Source organism: Lytechinus pictus, unplaced genomic scaffold (genome assembly GCF_037042905.1).
Source record: "Lytechinus pictus isolate F3 Inbred unplaced genomic scaffold, Lp3.0 scaffold_37, whole genome shotgun sequence".
NCBI classification, from domain to species: domain Eukaryota; kingdom Metazoa; phylum Echinodermata; class Echinoidea; order Temnopleuroida; family Toxopneustidae; genus Lytechinus; species Lytechinus pictus.
Genome location: NW_026974157.1, coordinates 209,044 through 232,969, shown reverse-complemented (window position 1 = coordinate 232,969; position 23,926 = coordinate 209,044). Strand labels below are relative to the sequence as shown.

Sequence of the window (23,926 nt, the reverse complement as noted above, 5' to 3'; positions counted from 1 at the left end):
GTGGGTTTACCATACAATTGATCATGGTTTTACCGTGATTCGGGTTGTAATTATGTGGTTTGGCAGCTGTAAAACAATGGTTTCACCTTTTCTAACCATGGTTTCACCTTCCCTTTACCTTGGTTTTATACTTTCTAAACCATAGTTTCACCGTGGTTATAGTATGGTAAAAACACAGTTGTGACCATGGTTATGCCATAGTAATGTCATGGTAAGTGCGTTCCAATTTACCACCTTTTAACCATGGTTACCATGGTTTACCCATGATAAAGCTATAGTTTAACCGTGGTACACCATGGTTTAACTATGGTGAAACACTAGTGCACCATGATTTCACCATAATTAAACCATATCGTACTATGGTTGAACTATGAATTTACTGTACGATGGATCCTATGCAAAACCATGGTTTTACCTTAACATCAAACCATGGTTTTTTTTTTTTTACAAGGGCGGGCCAATATGATTCTTTTGCTGGCAATATATTTGATGTTCCTCTCAAGGCCAGTCAATATAGACAAGACCAATATGGGGAAAATTTGAGTTCAAGAAGCATTTTGGGGTAAAGTTGGGAACTGGTCTTTTTCACCTAATTTGAATGTGCTGAATTTGATAAGACCGGTTCCCAAGCCAATTTTTCATGTTTTTGCCACCTAATTTGCATAAACAAAATTGCTGCCAAATTGACTATTTATAATCTTATTTCTACATGAATATTATTTTATAATATTCGCTTTCACCGATATGGATACTGCAAAATCCTGCATACATAACATGTACCATTCAGGAAAATTTGTTATTTCTGTTTGCGGCTAATTAATTATGCAGATTTATGCATATTTTGCAAAAATGTGCTATAATTTGATAATAACTCCTAATAAATTATTATTATGGGTACAAATAGCATTTGTATCATTATGATAAATGTTTGGCCCTTAAATGTAATATTTAAGTCAATTTTATATGTATTTCATTATTCTTTGATGTTTTTTTATGTTCTTGTATTTTTAACCATCTTCTTTGTATATGTTTGATATGACCTTTAAAAAAATATCAATGGCAGACAAATATTAAAGGGGAATCCAGCCTTGGTCATAAAATCTTGTGTTGGGAAGGAGAAAAATACATTAAACAGAATGGTGAAAATTTGAAAGAAATCGGACAAGCAATAAGAAAGTTATAGCTGCTTTAAAATTGGGATCACTAATAGTATGTAGATTTCAAATTGGCAACTGGGTAAGTAAATTATGACAAGAGGCAAGGACAACTTTCCCATAGGCCATGTACTTTATTATCAGGGTTTTGTGGTTTTCTCCTAAGTACCCATTCCCCTGGGGCAGTAAGCTACATATAACCAAGGTAGTATATTGTTTAATGTCCTCATGAAAGAAAAAATTAATTTGAAATAAAACTTTTCGGGAAAATGACATTTAGCCATAATATGTAGTGGAGTACATGGAAAAGTAGTCCTTGCCTTACATCACTATGACATCCCATATGTGGCCAATTTGAAGTCTTTATGAGTATAGTGATTACCAATATTTACAACTTTTTAAAATTTATAATTTTCTTGTTGTTTGTTCAATATTGTTCAAACTTTCACATATCAACTTGTCTGATTTATCTTTTTCTTATAAAAACAAGTTTTTATTTGGGTTGGATTCCCCTTTAAGCTTCAATCATTGAATCATTTGATAAACTTCTTTTGCCACAACTGTTAATTTTATTCAGGAACACACATATGCTCCCACACCCACACCTGTATATAGAAAGTAATATACTTGCAAGGTATATTATACATGCCCAATATAAAACAAATTGATGCTGATCCTATAATCATGACAATTACCAAATTCAATGAACCCGTAAGAAAAGAAGGATTTAGAAGTTAGAAAATATGTAATCATGTTGGAATTAAATTTCTTGAAATATTTATGTTAAAATGTCTTATATATCCTTTATAATCAGATAACAGACCCAATAATCAATTAAACGTATGATTTATGATTTATCAGTACATTGTTAACATCCTTGTAGCAAAATTATATCTTTGATTCGGCTCCATCAGAACGGCAATCATGACAGTTAACAAAATAAAAATTTGTAATAATTTGTAATAAAGGCAAAGGGTCTGTACTACCGGATCACTTACTCATTTTTGTTGGTCATTACCGATTTATTTTTTCCCCTGAGTCAACCATCAAAGTAATAACTGAATACCACAGCTTCTATCCAATCCTTGCCATTGAAGATTCTTTGCCGAACGATACTGAATACAGAAGAGGAAATGATAAAAATAGGGGGCTAAACATAGATTAGATCCATGGTAAAAAACATGGGCAAAACAAGAAGGTTTCCAGCCCAGTCACTGCCAAATGCAGAACAAATTTTCACCCTGCGTCCTACTTTTGAAAAGTGCTAGGGATGCCTGAGGAAGGTAAACCAGCATGGAGACAGTTGGCAGAAGTCCAGTCTAGAGGTTATCTGGTCATGGATGATATTTTCCGCACCACCTCATGTAAGAGAATGTCTGATCTCAGCAATTATGTGAAGCTGGTAATATGCAGATTGGCAGACATGTGATGTGTGTTTCTTCATGCTCATTGTTCTATCATAAGACTACGCCAAGATATCTAGCCTTGCATACTGGAGATATATAGCTTCCTCATCTATTAAGACTGGAGTTGCAGTCATAATAATTACGCATATGGAGAAGACAGAACAAGATACTTCGCTTTTAATCGTTAAGCTCCAGGAAGTTGACCATCAATGGCAGCACCAACAACAGCAGCTGCACGAACCTATGTATCTTTAACTTTTGGATCAAAAGTGAGGTATACAGCTGGATGTCATCAGCATAGAAGTGTATACCAAGACCACGTTGCCACATTATAGAACCAAGATGAGTGATGTACAGTTTGAAGAACACGGGACCAAGGACAGACTCCCAAGGAACTCCATAGCAAAGGGTAGTCACAGGAGACTGCATGCCAGTGATGAATACAGCTTGTCCTCTGTTGGAAAGGTAAAGGGAAAGCCATTGGAGTGCAGAATCATCAATTCCAAAACAGACTCTCAGTCTCCCAAGAAGAATGACATGTTCAGTGGTATCAAAACCGGTTGACAAGTCAAACATAACTTAGGCAACTGCTTTCTTCATAGAAAGAGATCTCCTGGCTCTACAATCGAAGAAATTATCGACCTAGACTTTAATGGTGATATCTCAGACTCGCATGCAGCCTATCAGAGCTGGGTAAGCTATTGGATGCTGTTGGGTTTAATACCGATCAAAAGAAGTGGATTAATAATTGGGACCTTTCGCAATCCTCACGGACGCTAATATTAGGGTCCCCTAACACAAAAGTTAACGCTTAATCATACACTTGATTTTTAAGATTGATGTACATTATAGTCAATAGAATCAAACGTAGAAAACTGCTCTACAATCAATTCTAAGCTTTGTGTTACAGGGGGGGGGGGGGGTTACAGGCCCTACAGATATGCTTTTCGTGTGCAAAATCCATTCCCGCGACACTCGCACCATACATACATGTATATTACGACTAATGGCTGGAGATATTCGAAATGCAGGACCTAAATAGATTATGACATGGATAAGAAAGTGGTTTTTCAAACAAATCGAGTACATATTGAGTGAGGAAAAACTTACTGAATGAAGGCTTAGATATAGATCATTGCAGTCCATCGAATCGATATTGCATTTAATGTGGATTATTGGTGGATCACTGGCAATTGATTTCATGGGTCAGATCAACCTCTCTAGCCGAAACCATTTCTGTACACAGTATATGCAATACGTTTGAACTTACGGGTTTCTTTTGTTCTATTGTTTAATCCTTCTACACAAACGATATGCCTCTTGCACACGACGTAATGGGCATTATGTTCTACTTTCCCCAGAAATGGGGATTAGATTCAAATTCCGGGGGGACCACTTCCATTGATGAGTGGATACCAGGCACAACCATGGGGTTTCGAAAAGTACCCTAAACAAGGGAAGCAATTCTTTTCCAGATTATGAAAATGACAACAAGTGTTTGGCTTGTGAAACCCTACAAGTATTGGATATATATCCCTTTTTTCAGCATTTTAAACATCGTTTTGACACCCTTATAACGTAACCTAGGCCTATACGTAACGTACTTGCCACTCTGTCCCCTTTTACGCGTGGTCGCTCCTGGTATCCACTAATCAATGGAAGTGGGCCCCCCGGGCGGCCTCTCGAGCTCTAGGAGGAGTCAAATGTGGATTTGGAAAGTCGTCCTCAGATGGATATATCGCTGTTACCATAGTAGCAACCAGAATTTTGCACACGAAACGCATATTGAATGTTTCCGTTGCAGATGCGAAACGAAAAAAAATCTCATGTCACACAATTTGCATTGCATGACAGAGTTTTACGACCATGATGACGGGCCCAAAAAGTCTCTTCCAAAATCAACTACCGTCGTAAGTAAGCGTGCGCGTCCTCAAACGAAAGGTCGGGAATAACCTACAGGAACACTAAACATGTCAGGAACCCACCATCCTCTGAAAAATATCTTCGTTATCAATTAGAAATAGTCTATCTTATGAAGATGTGAAAATATTAGAAGTTCGATAAATGGCCAAGGGGACATTACACAGTTCACTGCGGTATTCAAAGGTGAAATCCGAGCATTTTAACACCTGAAACAAGATCTGGTCAGACAGCAGATTCTCTCTCAAGACAAAAGTTTGGGTTTTCTCTATGGATCTGTGACATGAGAATCGGACATATCTCAAGAACACAAACACGATGACTTCGATCCGAACTGCCTCCGCAGAATACTTGTACTAAATTGATTTGATTTCAACAACTAGAAATCACTTTTATAATATGAGGCTGCCCTATCAATCAATCCATCCAATGGAACACCAGCTCGATGATAACTGACATTGATCATTCAACACCCCGAAGGTAAAAGTGTATATCAAGCTGGGGGGAAGCTGGATGCCTCTAAGTTGGATGAAGCGGCAATCCTTGATAGGACAGGTGTATACTGCATTGGAAAATATATATTATGGAGATGCACATGTAATCAGTTAATAAAGTCCAATTATCAAAATTTGTTATTAAAAGGACATGCAGTGACTTATTCGTTGTGGAACTTTAGAACACCACAGTCTGGCTTTTAAAACATGGAAAACGGTCTAATTGATAGGCAAAATGAGACATCAGATGGTTTATTAATATGTGGGTTCAGTTCTGAATTTTTTTTTTTCAAAATTGGGACAATTTGACAAGCATAATGGAGAACACACAAGTGAAGAGAAAACAGTCTGCTGAAAATGAGATGTCTTGAAGACATCTCATTTTCAGCAGACTGTTTTCTCTTCATTTTGCTAAAGAAAAACGCACTAAATATATATATATTATACACATGTATGTGTGATCAGATTCTGTTGGTCGGGGAACATAACTACTCCAAAGGATATTAAATGCAACTGATTGACTATTAGGAGTTGAGATTTACAGTACTGTCATGATTCAAATTTAATAATCCATCATCTAAAATTGTAAATATTAATGAATTGATTGATATCATAATTCAAAAATCATTTTATAATGAAAATTTAAGCAATTAATTGTGACATTCGCTTGAATACAGATAGGTTCATGAAATTCCTTGGATCACCACCAGTGTGCTTTTAAATGGGAAGGCCCTCCTTGCAGGAATTTACCTTTGTATGCAGATGTGAGTGTGGGAGTGGGTGCATCTGTTAATGCCCATGGATATATACGAATACAAACCTGTAAAAATTATTGAAACTAATTATTGTCTGCCATTGATAATCAATACTTTGACAGATCCCATAACAAAACATGCACGAAACAAAAGGTACAAAATACAAAGAAATACATAAGAAATTCAAAAACAATAAAATACATTAACATTCACTGTGATATTATATTCTAAGGGCCGTACAATTATTCATAATGATGCAAATGTTATTTGTACCAAAAATATAAACATTTGAGCTGAAATTATCAAATTAAAGCATAATGATCCAAAATATGCATAAATTTGCATAATTAATTAGCCGGAAACAAAAATAACAAATTTTTCCGAAAGGTACACGTATGTATGCAGGATTTTGCAGTATTCATGTCTGTGAAAGCGAATATAATTAAAGAACATTGTCGAAATAATATTCTAAATTGTCAATTTGGCAGCGATTTTGTTTATGCAAATTAGGTGCTCAAAACATGAGAAATTAGCTTGGGAACCGATCCTATCAGATTCAGCATATTCGAATTGTGTGAAATAGTCCGGTTCCCAACTTTTACCCCAAAATGCTTCTTAAAGTTTATACAGGCCTCCTTTTCCAGGATGGCTCTAGTCTAATATTATGTAATTATTGCCCAGTTGCGCAATTTACACTCCATGGGGAGCATTCTTTGTATTCATCGCAGCTTCATAATGGCGCTGGCAAATTCAAACAAACAATAACTTTCGCATCCTACCGGGTACCCATTTAGCACCTGGGTCGAGAGTGGCAAAGAGTGGATTAACGCCTTGCCAAAAGACGCTAGACCGCGGTGGGACCAGAACTTTAGGTACGTTACAAATAATGAGGCTTCGAAACACTAAAAATCAATAAGAAGGGAATGTTTTTAGAGTCCTAAAACGAACATACTGAAGCGTTTCGACATGCGCTCATCGGAGTAAAATCGCATGAATGACTAGAACGCGAGAGCGCAACAAGAACCGAAGGAGACAATTGATGCTAAACGGCGAGCTTTGATTGGCTGTCAAGGTGAACAATTCATGCTTAGCACCAGCCGTAAATTGAAGCGAAGCAACTAAAATAACGCAACGGTTCTTACAAACTCCTTCCTTGGCAAAGAATCGGGTCTGTTAGCTGGATATGCGCTGTCTCGAGCATGCGCAAGTGAGTGAAACCAGGCGGCCGTTTCATAAAGCTGTTCTTAAGTTAAGAGCGACTTTAAGAACGAGTGGTGAACCTTTCTTACGCACTAAACCATCGCCAATGGTGTATACCATTTACCGAAAGAAAGGATCACCAGTCGTTCTTAAAGTCGCTCTCATCTTACGAACAGCTTTATGAAACACCCACCGAGCCCCCGAAGCTACCGCCATTTTTATTGTCCATTGGAAGCTAAAATAAGCCCTCATTAATATTAATGAAGGCTCATCAGTACATGTATTTCGTACGATGTTCTCTCGTCAACTGTGATTTAGTACGTATATTAAACAATACGCACATCAGCGCAATGACAAAGGTCAACTTTCTCATAGTAACAAATACAAATAAACCTGGCAAATTAATGTATTCATTTTGTTGCGCGTCCGTGACGCGAACGATTCAGCGAATCAGCAAGCGGCAATCTGAGACGGTACGTTGCGTGATATATCACAAGTTATATCACAAGCGATATCACTTAAAAATAAAGCATTATTGTACTGCGTCTTTTGGGCATGTATTAATACCATGCTTGAATGTTGAGAATATGCGTACATGTATGCTAAAAAGGGAAGATGAAAAGAGTAGACCAAGACGTGATTAGGTAAATAGGTCTGCATCCCAAAATTTTCAATTTTAAGAAATACAACAATCTTATAGTTTCTAACAAATATAAGGAATCTTGAATTTAATAAGCCGGCAGAGGCCGCGGAAAGATTTTTTTTTTTTTTTTTTTTTTTTTGGGGGGGGACAGTTAAAAAAAAATATACAACGCTGTTTACTATATGAACCTTACAGTAATTGTTTAAACAGTTTAAACAAGTGTTTAAATCTTATGCAACAAAGTTAAATTTTCAATATCTAATTTTCAATCAATTAAACATAATTGTTTAAACGATTAAACAAATACTGTAAGGTTCATATAGTAAACAGCGTTGTATAAAATCTTAAACAGCGTTTTTACTGTGGGGGGGGGGGCAGAACATGCATATCACAATATGATTGTAGTTTTCACTGGTGGAGTATGGTTACAGAAAAAAAATATCATCACTAAACGAATTAATTTCTTGTTACAAAAACATTTCGAAAAGCAAGAAAAAAAAAGAAACTTGGTCAAGAGACCACACATATAATGTTTATTTCTTCAACACATAAAATAGGAAATCTTAATTCTACTAATGATAAACTTGTACTTCTATAAAGCATATCAAATAAACCTGTTCTATACATTCTACATACCACTCTTCAATATAACTACATAACTCTTTAACAAAAATGCCTTAAGATTTCTCGAAAATATGAATATATGAATTATTAAATATATGAATTCTATATGTTAGTCAGGATTAAAGTTCATATGTTTTGTTTCATATAATATTTTGATCTGCAAAAAAAACGATTTTAAATAATCTATTAATAAAATTGAAATGGGTTTTTCAAATGCAGGTATATTTCTCACCTAAAAAAGTGAAAAAAATCATTATTAAAAATAATCACTAATTAAATCACTCATATAACTGTTGTAGGTTGTATTTCCCTTTGGGGTCCAGTCACTGTCCTATTGCCTCACCAAGTATTTATCATCATCATCACCTCCATGAAAATTGTAAAACTACATCATACTGTAGGACAAAATGTAACATAGTAACAAGATTTAAAAAATCAGAAATCTACACAAATGAAATATCACGATAAAGGATGAATAAAATGAATGTTATGAAATATATAAAAATATGAAAAATAAACATTTCTTTACTGACAAACAAATAGGAAATAAAAAGGTCATTTATATACTAGTAGATCAAGGATATTTTGGCATTGGTTCTATTTTAGACTCGAGAGCCTGTATAATATATATAATATTTTTTTATTTATTAATTCATTGCAACCATGACAGTTGGATTATTGACAATGCATAGAAGTACAATTAAATACACAATTACAAATGAAATAAATATTTAAAAACTAGAGAGAAATATGTAACAATATACACTGTACATTAATACCAAAACAAACAGGAAATAATCAGCATTAGAAGGGGAACGGAATATGAAGAATAAGCAGGGAATGAAAACAAGAATATCTATTAAAATTTGACAAAATACTCACATGAAACAGGGGGGGGGGGGGCAAACAACCTGAACCGCATTTCTTAATAAATGGTCAAACCAGATCATTCAGAATAAATTAAGATAGTTAATAAATAATTCGAATGTGAAGGAGGAAGAGATGGGGGAGAAAGTAATAAGGATTATGAGATTGAAAAAAAGGAAAGGAGAAGAAGAAGAGAAAGAAGAAAAAGAAGATGAATATGAAGGAGAAGCAGAAAAAGAAGAGAAAAAAGGAAGTTGAAAAAAGGAAGAAGAGGTAGAAAGAGGAGGGAAGGGAATATGAAAATGGTTAAAGGGTCAAAAAGGAGAAGGAATGAGGAAAGAAAGAAAGAAAGAAATAAATAAAGATAGAGAGAAAGAAAGAAAGAAAGAAAAGGAGGAGATAGAGAGAAAGAGAGAGAAGAGGAGGAAAAGGGGAAGGGAGCACAAAGAATGAACCTGGAAGATATTGCACATTGTATCACTTTCAAGTATACAGACTGGGAATACGCAATTATTAAATATAAGAATGTATTAAATGTATAACATCAAGACACTGCTCGATCCTTTCAACTAGGTAATAAACAAACTCGTTGTCTAATGCGCTAGAGACAATTCTTACTATTGAAGATTGTACAGACACCAAGAGATAAAACTCTGTTTGTACCTCTTAGTTTTACACAGTGCGTTGTGTGTAAACGTCTCTCCCATGTTTCATAGATGCAGGCTATGTTACAATGGAAAACACTCCGTCCCTCGGATAGGACGTTAAATGGAGGCCCCGTGTAGAGGAGAGTCACCACCTTTGCGCGTTAGAAACCCACTGCACTATTCGTATAAGAGTAGGGGGAAATTCCGGTGTAGTGGTCCACCTGCATTCCCCCCAATCAGTTATATCGGGAGGAGAGACCTGCGGGTCATAGTGATTTAGTTCGTTTTTCGCCTCCCAGGCACATGTGACGCCAAAACAAATAATAATAATAATAAATAATTCACATTGGCAAGGGAAATTGTTTTCTGTTCCTAAAATCATACTTATACTCTTTCTTTAATGGGAGGAGGTTATTCAAGATATGATCTGACTTTTGCAATTGGAGGAATAGCTTTTCACACATGATTTTCCTGCGGTCGGATAACAATTCTAAGTTTAATTCTTTGAGTGCCTCAGTATACGATAACTGTGGGTTGATTATACGCATTGCTCGTTTTTGTACAGATTCCAGTAATTGTGATTGTTCGTTTGTTAACCCCCCATGAAATACTTGGCAGGCATACTCAAGAACAGAACGTATACAGGCTTTGTAATACCAAGGAGATATCACTCTTAGAGTGATATCTCCTTGTTAGAGTGATATCTCCTTGGTAATACATACATATTAATTCTTTACTAGAAAGGCCTGCTCTGCGTAACTGAACCAGGAGGAATAGCCGTCTTGCAGCTTTGAAATAAATTGCATCAGTATGGGTATCCCACTTCAATAGGTCATTTATCCATAATCCTAACAACTTTGTTTCACTTACACGATCCAGCATTACGCCATCAATAGTTAATGTGTGTGTCAAATCCATCTTAGTAAAGTTGATCACCATTTCTTTAGTTTTCTTTGAGTTTATATGCATGTCATTCTTATTCGACCATAATACCAATTCATCGAACGCACTCTGGAGTGTATCTTGGTTCCTATCATTACACACATCATAGATAGTAGTATCATCAACATATTTGACTAGGGGAAAATTCAGATTCAAATCAGACAACATAATAATAAACAAGAGGGGGCCAAGTTTGGTCCCCTGGGGTATACCTCCATAACAGCATGACCAATCAGATGTAATTTGACCTATATTTACTCTTTGTTGTCTTTGACACAAAAATGAACGAATCCAATTGACAATTTTGTGACTTATACCAATGTGAACAAGTTTATCGATAAGAATCTTGTGGTTAATTCTGTCAAAAGCTTTTTGGAAGTCTACTAGTAACACCCCAATGGCTTGTCTCTTAGCATCCGTTTCCTGATACCAATGATGACAGAGATCAATAAGTGCTAAGGTGGTAGAGGAGCTTGGAACGCTCCCAAACTGGTTCTTATCAAGATTAGGTGAATATTCTTTCCAAAGCCATTTATTAATAAAATTCTCAAGAACTTTTCCTAAAACTGGTGTTGATGAAATAGGCCGTAAATCATTTTCAATCGAGACTGGAGGGTTCACTTTTGGAATAGGTATGATATTAGCCGACTTCCAAATAGGGGGAATATACGCTTGGGCAAACGACGCATTAAAGATAGAACATACTGGACCAGCTAATATACTGGAGAAATCTTTAAGAATCCAGGAAGGAATTTGGTCAGGGCCCGGCGATTTACTAGAATCAATTAACCTTAATTGTTTCTCTACAGCTGATATATTAATAATGTACTCATGGCTGGGCAGATCATCGTCATCGTTGAAGGGGCTGGTATCAAGATGATTTAATGGTGGCAGATCCGCTGAGACAGACGCGAAAAAAGTGTTAATCATATATAAGAAGTGTACATTCAGTATAGATCCTCACTCTTAGTGGCTCAGGTTCTTTTTATTTAATGTAAACATGGTTTACATTTAATGTACGTATCTGTAATTTTGTATAGGTTAGTTTAACTTTTGTACCTGGATGAAAATCTGAAAAGTATGATGCATGCACATGATGATCATCTTTCATCATAGATACTGTTTTCTTGTACTTTAAACTCAACCTGTTTGTGAAAGAAAAGAGAGAACAATGATAAGAAGTGACCTTTTTCATGGCCGTATGTAGGGGGAGGGGTGGGGTGCGAGCTAAAAAGTGAAAACCTACATTGAAAAAAATCAAATTTTTACTTTACAAAATGCAAAACCGGCCCTAGATGATATTGGTCACTTCTGGCCCTCGCTTTCAGAAATTCAGGTTTCTCGTCAATCTTTTCATGTGTCTCCCCCCCCCCTCAAGAAAAAAAAATGCATAGACGACAATTTTTTTAATTTCTGAATCTTATTTTATTTGATTTTAACAACTTGAAGCGAATTCTTACATAATTTCATGCAGATCTAGGTCTTTTTGTAAAAAAGTAGGCCCTAGAATCCTACCAGACTCAAGTGATGTGCGACAGCATTCATTAATCAAGGTCTAGATCTCTATAGATCTAGACTAACGATAGACTCTAAACCTAGAAAATGAAGCTTCGTTTCTAGACATAGATCTTGATTTAGAAAATTTTATGTCTGACTTTCATTCCTGGCTAAACCATACCATTGGCCGAGTAGATCTAGCTCTTGATCCACCGACAGTCATACTCGTAGTACATGTAAATGGATTAGATTTAGGCCGATATCATAGACCTAGATCCTAGGCCCTGAGGAGGGGGGGGGTCGAGGGTTGGAAAAGAAAGTTAGATGACTAGATTAGATTTGAATTAGGTCTAGATCTTACCAAGAAGCAAGACTATGTTAACCAAGTTAGATTAGATTAACAGTTTAGATCATCATGCAGAGCAGCATGTTATTTCCTAGGACCGAGTATAACTGTTAATTCTAACGTTATAGATTCTAAATAACAATGTTAATAAACAAGGGGGACCAAATGCAGTGGAAACCTGAAGTTATGCAAAATAAAATTTGACATTTGTATGAAAATGAGGATTGATCAACAGGGGTAACGTTGGAATAGATCTTCTTCCACACTCCGCTTCATCATAGATTAGTCCTGACTGAGTCTCGATCTATTTAAGCTTGATGCAGATCTCCCACTAGTCTAGATCTACAGTGTAGATCTACAAAAATTAAGAAGCCTTCTTCTTTATGTTTTAATAGATTAGGTAAGTTGTGACATTGGTTGGGCTCGTATACCTTTTTGGGGCTTAACCAAACCCGGACCGATTTTATCTCGATGCCCAACCGGCTAAGAGCCCGTTCAAAATTCATGATGTAGTTAACACAGCGACATAACCACAACACTGCAAGCAACATATTGCAGGCTGCACTGGGCGACGATGACAATCTAACTTCAATTTCAAAGATCTTAAACAGTTGAATGATAGCAAACACTCTAATTAGTTGAAGAAATAACCTAAGATCACAAACTAGAAATTTGACCTGTGCAAAGGACACAGATGCCCCCGCTTAGCGCAATCGGAAATTTATTCATATGATTGAACTTAATCTCGTTCAGAAACCTGCACACACCAATAATTATTTTAATCTGTTGATTTTTCCTTAAGTTATTATTCAGAAACCAACTTGCATATATAATGAGCTGTGACCTTTGACTTGCGGACTTTGCAATCGAACTTAGCCTGTATTTTGCTGCCATCTACATACACACACCAACATTCTTTGAAATCTGTTGATTATTCCCTAAGTTACTATGCATAAACCAACTTGCATATAATGAGCTGTGATTTTTGACCTGTGGGCTCCGATTACAAACTTAGCCTGTATTTTGATGTCATTTACCCAGACACCAAACATGTTTAATATCTGGTGAATTTTTCCAAAGTTATGCAGAATTCAACTCGCATATATAATGAGCTGTGACCTTTGACATGTGGACTCCGAATTCGAACTTAGTCTGTATTTTGGTATCATCTACCTACATCCATTAATCCATTCATTTTTGTTTTAGTTATTGCGCGGAAACCAAGTGGGAGGGGGCGTACGGACGGACAGGGGAAACGCTTAATGCCCCATCCGGACTTCGTCTGCGGGGGCAAAAAAAAATAGTGTAAAATGTGTAAATAATCAACTGAATTCATGTAGTTACATCAGTTTAGACGTGGAAAGAAAAGTTTCAGAATGAACAGATTAGATGACGTAGTGAGGTCAAATGAATAGATTAGATTTAGATTTATTAATTTTCCGTTCACAAAGCACAACAAAATCCAACAATACATAGTCAAATTTAAAGTACAACATCAATCGGAATAAGGCATAAACAATGAGAACTAATGCAAACTAAAGTAACTTTGACTAAATAAAAAAGAACGAAGGGGTTTGCCAAGAAAAGCAAAGCTAGTATGGGAGGCAAGCCCCCGTGAATTAGTTTCAATACGTATATTACAAAACTGTACTGTATAAAGGAGAGACGGAAGACAGTTTAAAAGGAGGCTATACAAAATACCGAAGGTAACAACGAAAGAGTGAACCAAATTAATATCGTTTGTGTAGGAAAGAGTAAAAAAAAAACCTCAAATTTGGATGGTTTTCAGACTGATAGGTCTATTGCATATGCTGTGTACATATCAACGCGTGTGAAATGGTTTCGGCTGGAGAGGTGATCTGACCCATGGAATATATCGCCAGTGATCCACTAATAATCCACATTTGATGCAATATCGATTCGATGGACTGTAATGATCTATAATTATCTAAGCCTTAATTCAGTAAGTTTTTTTCTCACTCAATATGTACTCGATTTGTTTGAAAAATCACTTTCTTATCCATGTCATAAGCTACCATGTAGGCCTAGCATTTAGAATATCTCCAGCTAGCTGCCAGAGTATAGGCCTGCCGTATGCCTCGGGTGGGCATTCGCTGATGACCAGTCGCACAGGCATGAATGCGGGATTTATTCTCGCATCTTAGAAAAGCATGCATGGTGTCGCATGAAAGAATTTTGCACACGAAAAGCAGATCTATAGGGCCTGGAACACCGTAAAGCTTAGCAATGATTGTCGAACAGTTTTCTACGTTTGATTCTATTGACAATGATGTACAACCGAGTGTATGATTAATCATTAACTTTTGTGTTACCGGACCCTAATGATGCGTCCCCGCGGTTGCAAAAACTCGCTATTATTTTTGTAACACGATGCCACTAGTATCGATGACCAAAGAATCGGGGACATCGCGTATTAATGACGTTCTTGCCAATGAAAATGCCGGATTATGAATACCTTCATGCTCATGAATATCAATGAGGGCTTATTTTTGTCCTCAATCGATAGCGGTAGGCGGAGCCTAATTTCATTTGTTTTGTGCTGAACGCGCACGCAGCTTTCTGTCGATTAAATATATAATAACGTCTTTGAGTAAAAGTCACTAAGCACCTAAGTACCTTTAACCAGGATGAACAGTATTGTTCCGGTTCTATTGTGTATAAGAGATGGGGGTATAGCGTTCTAGTCAATCATGCGATTTTACTCCGATGAGCGCATGTCGAAAACCTTCAGTATGTCCGTTTTTAAGGCTATTTTACGACTTTGGGGTACCAAATATTTATTTATAGAAGAGTCCATTAAGCTCATGGTGTTTAAGCTCAAATCCTTCTGTAGAAACTTTTTTAAAAAAATACCTATCTCTTCACCCGTGATTGTAATACTTAACTTGTTGATGACACCCATGCCCCTTTCTTATATTCTTATAGACTACATAAACACAAATTTAAAATAATTTTAACCGTAATGGTTACAGTGGTAGTAATAATTGATAGTGATTTTGTTTTTTATGCAGATTATTTCTTTCTGTAGACTAATAAACGGACCCAAGATTTGTGAACCCGTCAAATTTGATGTTCCAAATCAGCCAGATAGTGTTCTAATATCCATGAAAGCCGGACAAAGCAAGAAACTGGAGGCCAATTGTTCATTCAGGTTGGATTTCCCAACTCATCATAGAAAAGAGAACGTTCCTCCACAAGGTACTTACCTGAGTATAAATTGTTCGACCCATATCGATACCATACCCGATCATAGTGTAGACACTACTAGTCAACATGTGTCTTTTGAGAAATGGATAATAGCTTCGGGATGATGGCAATATTTCAGCTCAGCTTTTACTATCATGCCTGATATGAGTTCAGTGTTTGGCATCAATGGTAGATCACACGTTCATAATTCAAAGGCTGAACTTATTAGGTATCAAGGGGAGACCGTCATTGATTGCTTTACGTCATGTCTATCTAAACGATCACAATATGTAGGCATACCCACGGTTCCGTAGGAGGCCCACTTCTCCTGCCCATCTAAAAAAGATTGGCGGTCTGACCTTGATCGATAATCTATTCTCAGTTTTAGTGAATATTAATTTCTGACTGATAATAATGAATATATCATTTAATTCTCTTTAAAATGATACCCTACATGATAAGATTATGATTCACATGGAGGTGCTGACCTGCAGCTGCAGTGCCTTGAAATGTGGGGCAACTTAAAATTCAAAAGTTGCAAAATAGAACAATTTTGAAAGTCACTGTACTTTTTTCCGTGGTGATGAGTGAGTTTCTCAGCGGTTTCTTTTGTTTCCATGCTCCTAAACATCATCATTATTCATGGAGATCTGTGAGATGACATGATTTGATACCGGTGTGTTGGCTCAATTGGTAGAGCGTTCGTCTCACAACCGGGAAGTCGGGAGTTCAAACCCCGGCCGCGTCAGACCAAAAGACGTCAAGAAATGGGATTGCTGCTACCCTGTTTGGCGTTCAACGATTAAAGAGATAAAGCCACGTCGAACTGGCGCTGCACAGCGGCTGCCGGGCCCACGATTAATTGAGCGAAGCAAATTTTTGGAGTATTTAATTTCATGTCTATTTCGAATGGTAAAATATGGATTTTCATCTTTTCTTTTGAATCGTGGTTTGAAATACCCATTCATGTTTGTTTGTTTGATTGTGCAGAGGTGTGTTTGATTTCCTGTTAATGCTGATATTAGGTGCATGAAAACAAAAGAAACCGCTGAGAAGCTCACTCATCACCACGGAAATAAAAGAACAGTGACTTTCAATATTGTATAATTTTGCAACTTTTGAATTTTGACCTTGCCAAACATTTCAATGCAATGCACCTCCATGTGAACCATAATCATATCATGTCTCCATGTGAACCATAATCATATCATGTAGGGTATAATTCTAAGGAGAATTAAATGATGTTTTTAATAATATCAAATATGCATTGCTTGAAATTAGGAGTTTGGAGAAATTAATGGCCAAACTCAGATTTCTAAACGTTTTTGAGGAGTTTATATGCAACCAATCAGTAAATATTTCTTAAATGCGGCGTAGGTTACCATTGTTATTGCTGATGACACACATATCTCTTTGTCCTTTCAACCTAAAAGTCCGTTACTGTCCTTGGCTATCACACAACTTGAAACATTGTCTACGAAACCGTAAGACTTGGTTTGTACCTAATAGCCTGAAAGTGAATGATGATAAATCTAAAATTGTATTATTGTACCAAACTTTTGTTATAAAGGAAAAATTGATTATCAGTCGTGTCACATCCAGTACTTGTATCACTCGGTCAAAAAGTAGTATTTAATTTCTTTAAGCACGAAGGGTTAACCTGTGCGCGATTAAGTAGGCACTTTTATATAAATTTAGCGTACATTTCTATAATCTGCGCCCACTTCAAAAAGTCATACAACCACAGTGGAAAAAATAAGTAATAAATCACTCATATCACATAGATATTAGTAGCACTTCTATCGATCCGTCACAAACAACCCATAATTTGGGAGTTATATTCGATCATGAAATGACTGATCACAATACAACTGAATCAGTGGCGTACCTAGGATTTTCCACAGGGGGGGCAAAATCGGCCGCCAAAAAAATTGACAAGCAAAAAAAAAAAAAAAAAAAAAAAAAAAAGGTCTTCAATCAAAAATTAAGGTTATTGTACCAGAAAAAAAATTGACAAGCAAAAAAAAAAAAAAAGGTCTTCAAGCTCGTCAGGGGGGGGGGGGGGGCAATAAAGGTCTTCAAGCTCGTCAGGGGGGGGGGGCATAAAAGGTCTTTCAAGCTCGTCAGGGGGGCAGTGATATGTATTTTGTATGGGTTGTGGCTCGTCAGGGGGGGGGGGCAGAGTGCCCCCCCTGCCCCCCCCCCGTAGGTACGCTAGTGATCTGAATTGTATTGACAATAAGAAAAAAAAATCCACATAAGTACATACGTTATATCGGGGCTCCAAGTTTAGCGATTATTGCTAAATGGAATGATCTATCAAGATCATCATTGCATGTGCATTTTGTTCAGTAGACTGAAGAGGAACCAATCAGAACTATTCTTTTAAAATAACAATTAATCGCGAACCCTTGTATTACGGGGCAATTAAAACCCATTACAGATCAAAAACCTTTACACATTTTTTTTAGTTAATCTTTCCTTTGGCTTTAATGTTGTCTTCTGTCCATTATGTATATTCTTGATAAGATAAGTGTATTGAAAATATATATAAAAAACAAACATTTGTAGCATGTGTTTATTTAATGCCCCTTTTGCGTAGTACCAATACAGTTTAAATCTAAATAATTACGTATTTTGTCTATTTAATATTTTTTTAATATATCGAATAAATTAGAAATGTAAAATGGCAGGTATGAAATAAGAACCAACATCGTGTTTGATATCAAATTGATATCTTAAACCAATGCATAACTTATTTTAGTATCTTGTTATAATAACCCATATTCATGTTGACTTTGAATGATAAATAACATTCCCACTTAATCCGCTCATTAAGACATAAGTAACTTACTTTAGAAGTGAATAAAGATATATGATTCAAACGAGACGAAACCTATTGTTTCACAAGCAAATGTTCACACTTGGTTTGAATGGATATGTTTTTATTTATCTTTCGTTTTCTTTCTCTTCAATCCCTTCTTCGAATTTGAAAAATATAATTATGCACATGATAGAATCAAAGTTATCGAAATGACTTTTCCTGATTTTTTTAGAACACGGTGCAACAAGTTTACAGGCGCAGCAGACATCAGATGAAACCTTACGGTACGTTTTAATCATTAAAATACTTCTAATAATTGCTAACATTGCCAATTGATTTACGCAGAAAAGAGTACCTTTGGTATTACTTTTCAGAAAGATGGATGGGAACTTTTATCATCTCAATAAGTTGTTGGAAAAGAAAAAGTCTACTTTGGACATTTGGTATTACTATGGAAAAGGATGGATGGAAGCTTTTATTATCTCAATTAATTTGTTAAAAAGGGGAAAAAAGGGGAAAATAATACAAATTAAGTAATTGGTAGCTTCTGAAAGATACATGTATTTGTTTGCTCTTATTAATCCCCTGTTGAATTAACAACCATATTGCAATAAAAACACGAAAAGCATCCAAAACAGCAAGAAATAGAAAGAACGAAATATTCATTTTGAGGGTAAAAACGTGAAACTTGCGTGACGCACTTAAAGGACAAGTTCAGCCTGTGAAAGAGTTGATTTGAAAAAAAAAATGCAAAACCAATAGGCATAACGCTCAAAATCACGACATTTAAAATTGCACCTGATTTTGCGCCGGAAATGCACATCCTTGTCAGTATCCAAATGATGATGGCGTCACCCACTCACTATTTCATGTTCACCTTGTTATTATGTGAAACAAAGCGTTGCTCCTCCATTAACATGTTGTTTCAACATTTTGTGGTTCAATCAAGTTGGTCCTTTAAATCAGTAAAATTTGAAATATTGTATAATTCAAACAATAACAAACAAATGAAAGAGTGAGTGGGGGACATCATCGACTCTCTAATTTGCATTTCACTTAGCTCTGTTGATTCAAATCGATGTTTTTCAGGGGTGGACGTGATTGTTAAGAAGTGAAACAAGCGCAGAATAATCTGATTAGAGAAAATCTGGGAGATTAATGGCAGTAATAGTGGAAATCAGCAGTGTTAAAAGGTTTACACTTTGTAATAATTTATCAAATCAATAATCTAGAATCAATCCAGCTCGAGAGAGGGACTTTGATGGCATTATGACAACCGTTGCAAAAAAGGTCTCACGACCGGAGATAGATGATCTTGGAAATGCTCTTGGCTTCGGACCAGAGGATATCAACCGTTATGTTGAGGAGAACAACAAAGGACCGGGCGTCTCGTACATGGGAACACTTTCAATGCTCCGTAGTTGGAGAAAGAAGCAAACAAAGAATACAGAGCAGAAAGCCTTGCAGTCTGCTCTAGAAGAGGCTGGTCAAATCCATCTCGCTGATGAACTATTTGGTTAATGATTTAATGGAACTCATGATTTTTGTGATCTATGAACTATGTTAAAAAGAAGGATTAGATAGAGGAAGTCAGTTGGCAGGTCCTCAAAAAGTAGCTTCTTTTATCCTAGTAATGTTCATGATGAGAGGATGTTTGCATTATTTTCATGCAACCTAAGTTGTTCTTTTATACTTAATTTCTGTTTGAGCACAAATGATCTTTAAATTATGATACAGCTGAAGATCTAAGCTTTGATATGATATTGGTTTTATAATAAGAAGTATTTTAGATGGGTCACCAGCCAGCTTTTCATAGGCCAAGTACATTTAGCAGCTTATAAAACAATACTACTTCACTCTGATTAGTCATAGAGACCACACACCCACGCAAACCCGAACATACCACACTGGGCATCTGCAAGATCACACTCACAATGTGGTTATCTCTTCGAATTACACGCGCCTGTTGTTTTGAAAACATTATTCAGCCAATCAAAACTCTGGATTTTATACTTCTCAGAAATACCAGAAATTTCCTCTCGTATCTTGATGGAAAAAGTTGGATGCTGACCCATCTAAGAGGTGCCACATACAGAAGAAGAAAATTCCGTTTGAGGCATCTATTCAGGCCTGAAATTCACTTATCAAATTATTTTATTCAAAAGAAACGACCAATATAAAAGAGTAACATTTACCCTTTCCTATGGTATAAGAATAATCAATATTATTTGAATAAAAAGTGGTTAAATTCTTTCAGATTTGAAGTCTCACAATTCACGAGATTGTGCAGGAATATCTTGCTCATTTGCTTACTAGCATAGGGAAAGAAACAGAAAGAATGAGAGAAAGATAAACAAGATGAGTTTAATATGACGTTTGTAGCTGAGAAGGGGTGTGCGAACATGCACGGATGAGGATGTGTCTGTGTGTGTAAGATCAAATGTTATTGATTCGTTGTGTTTATGGGAGTATGTGTGTGTGAGGGTGTGTGCGGGTAAGTGTGTGTGTAATTGACGCAGCTGATTGCAAGGTGTTTATTTGCATTTTATGAATATTGTATCATAGAGTCAATGCAGTTCATTGAAATAATCTGATCTGAAGTTTTTTAATATGTATTTGGTTATGTTAACGAAATTCTTGGAAACTCATTAATTCATGATTTATGTACTGTATTTCAAAATGATGAAATACGCATTTTTAATTATTTTCTTTTTTGGATATGTACTAAAATTTGATACGCAGAGAGGCATTGCAAGTTGTCGTAATTTATATTTTGTACTGTATTTATTGATTTTCTGTACATAGTGAAATATATCACAAAGGATGCCAATCATGAAAATTGATAACAAGATAGAAAAGAGAACAAATTTGAACTTTATCAAAAGGTCGAACTGCCTTTGCGAACGTACACGGATGAGCGTGTGTCTGTGTGTGTAAGATCAAATGATATTGATTCGTTGTGTTTATGGGAGTAGGGGTATATGAAGGTGTGTGAGTGTGTGTGTAAGGGCAGGCATGTTTTAATTGACGCAGCTGATTGAAAGGTTTTTTATTTGCATTTAATGTATTCTATCATAGGGTCAATGCAGCTCATTGATAAAATCTGAGCTTAAGTTTATTTACATTAATTAAGGAAACTCATTAATTCGTGATTTATGTACTGTATTTGAATTAATAAATATAAATTTGTTATTATTATCTGATTTAGATATGTACTAAATTCGATAAAAGTAATAATATTGCGTTATTGATATAAACGACTTGTTATCAAAAGTACTACGCAGAGAGGCATTGAAAATTGTCATAATTAATATTTTGTACTGTATTTATTGATTTTTATGTACATTGTGAAATATACCACAAAGCATGTCAATCATGAATATTAATAACAAAATAGAAAAGAGAACAAATTCAAACTTTGCTCAATAGATCGAACTGCCTTTGTCCAAAAATCCCAGAAAAGCTGCATGCTTGTATGAGAGGCAAGCCCTGAAACTTAGTGTTAGTGTTATAATATATAGTAAAACTTCAAATCTTATCATGCAATCTGTTATATTTTTTTTCAAATCAATTTATCCACCTGTTTTTAAATTGATTTCATTTCATCGTTAAAAACAAATAAAAATACATACTAAATGATACATGTGAAATTGACAAATAAAAATGGGAGGATAGCCGGGCTCAGCAGTATCAATCATGGTGTTGCTGGTCTACGGATGGGTCATCAGTTTCAATTTGCCTCCGTTGCAATGTCCTATACAGAGTCACATGTATGCACGTTGAGATTGTTCATCATTGATTGCCACCCCCCCCCCCCACTAACATTAAAAGAACTAAGTGTTCTATCCAAAAAATGACAAAGGGGTTCTAGTTTTTATAACTTACAGCGGTTGAAATGAAATGACACAAGTCTTTCACAAAAAAAGATGTTTGTTTTAGATGTTTAGTATCATTTCTCTTATGCGTGCATTAGATGCTGTGTCTGAAATATGTAAATATGTAATATACATGCTTGCATACGTTACACAAGTGAGTGAAACTTATTACATGAATAAGTAACTTGTTGAGCTATGCATTATCCATTAGGAATATTTCAGAATACATTCTAAGATTGACCTGTACATAAGGCTTCGACTTCACTCAATCTGCTTTTATTTTCATACAGCGACATTTTCAGCTTTGTATTCTTTATTATTTTCCTTTTTTCATGTTTATTTCTCTTTGTTATTTACAAATTATCTCATGTTCTTGTTTTAGAACAATGACTCTTCTAATGAATGTAAATATAATCTTGTTTTAGAACAATGATATAAAACCACTATACGTAAATTAGATTCAATTTACCTAAGAGGGATTACTTGGCAATATATATATATGTACATGTATATAGGTTATATATTCTACAATATTGTGCTCCAGTCTTTTATAGCATTCTTTAATGCAACAAAGTAAAATAATATTATTTAAAGAATACACGGAGAATTTGTAAAATTATCTTAGGCATTAGGATATATATACAAATACACGTCATATATGTATTAACCAACACTTGAAGAGAGAAGATTGGCATGGGGTAAAAAAAATGCAGAAAAATCAAATCATCCTCTGTGTAAGACAAGGTTACCTCGAAAAAAAATATACCAACATATCTCTTCGTTCTAAAAACATCAACAATGTCAAACAAGAACACAAGATTTGAAAATAGTCAATTGCCCTTTTTAGTTGGTTTTTACTAGAAAAGGCAATAGACTATGGCCGCCCCTCCCCTCATACAGTCGTTTTTTGACATCATTAAAAGTTTGCACAAAATGCCAGTCTTCTCTCCTGCAAGTCGTCTCTTTGTTTAAATGTACGATTCATATCATGTTGATTTCATTTTTTTTTTCACGATTTTCACCTAAATTTGTAACAACTTTTTAAATGTGCGGTTTTAATAATGTTTTTTTTTTTTTTTTTACAGTGTAATTTCATTGTGCCTATAGAAATTTGAAAGCATAAATTTTCCAGCTTCAACTCTGTAATTGAATTGAATGAATTGTTAGAAGATATATGAAAAATTAATAACGCAAGAATTGTATTTTAATGATGTCTCAGGTATAGACCTATTCATGGCCATACGCAGCAAGGGGGGGGGGGGCATGGGGCAGTTTTTCCAGAAACTTAAACCTTATACTCTCTCGCCCCCGAGTTTCTTTGAAAATGTTTACGGATCTTGCACCCCACCCGGAAAACATACCTGCATAGGTCCATTGACCTATGCCTCGTACCTTTTTTATTGCAACCTGCTCCCTAAAATAGAGAACACATAAACACATTGCATTCGGTTGTGTTAATATTTAATGTAGAAATCTCTATTGTTTCACAGAGATTGTAAACGGAATGTTAGGGCGGTACTTTGGA

At 35.7% G+C, this 23,926-nt stretch overlaps 1 protein-coding gene across 1 annotated transcript; it reads left to right on the top strand.

The window, feature by feature from the left end:
• The first annotated feature begins 2,902 nt into the window (after positions 1–2,902).
• On the top strand, positions 2,903–22,661 carry LOC135158109 (uncharacterized). The gene is made up of 4 exons (XM_064115405.1): positions 2,903–3,025; positions 15,528–15,714; positions 18,759–18,810; positions 19,759–22,661. Exons 1-4 carry the CDS (start codon positions 2,903–2,905, stop codon positions 20,045–20,047), a joined length of 651 nt encoding a protein of 216 aa, XP_063971475.1. The 3' UTR covers positions 20,048–22,661.
• The last annotated feature ends 1,265 nt before the right edge of the window (positions 22,662–23,926 follow it).

Bases quoted from the DNA above. Each gene is read 5' to 3' on its own strand.
- LOC135158109 (XM_064115405.1), top strand. From the start codon at position 2,903: ATGAGTGATGTACAGTTTGAAGAACACGGGACCAAGGACAGACTCCCA. The intron at 3,026-15,527 runs GTAAAGGGAAAG...TTTTTTATGCAG, and splicing joins GCTTGTCCTCTGTTGGAAAG to ATTATTTCTTTCTGTAGACT. The intron at 18,811-19,758 runs GTACGTTTTAAT...TCAATAATCTAG, and splicing joins ACATCAGATGAAACCTTACG to AATCAATCCAGCTCGAGAGA.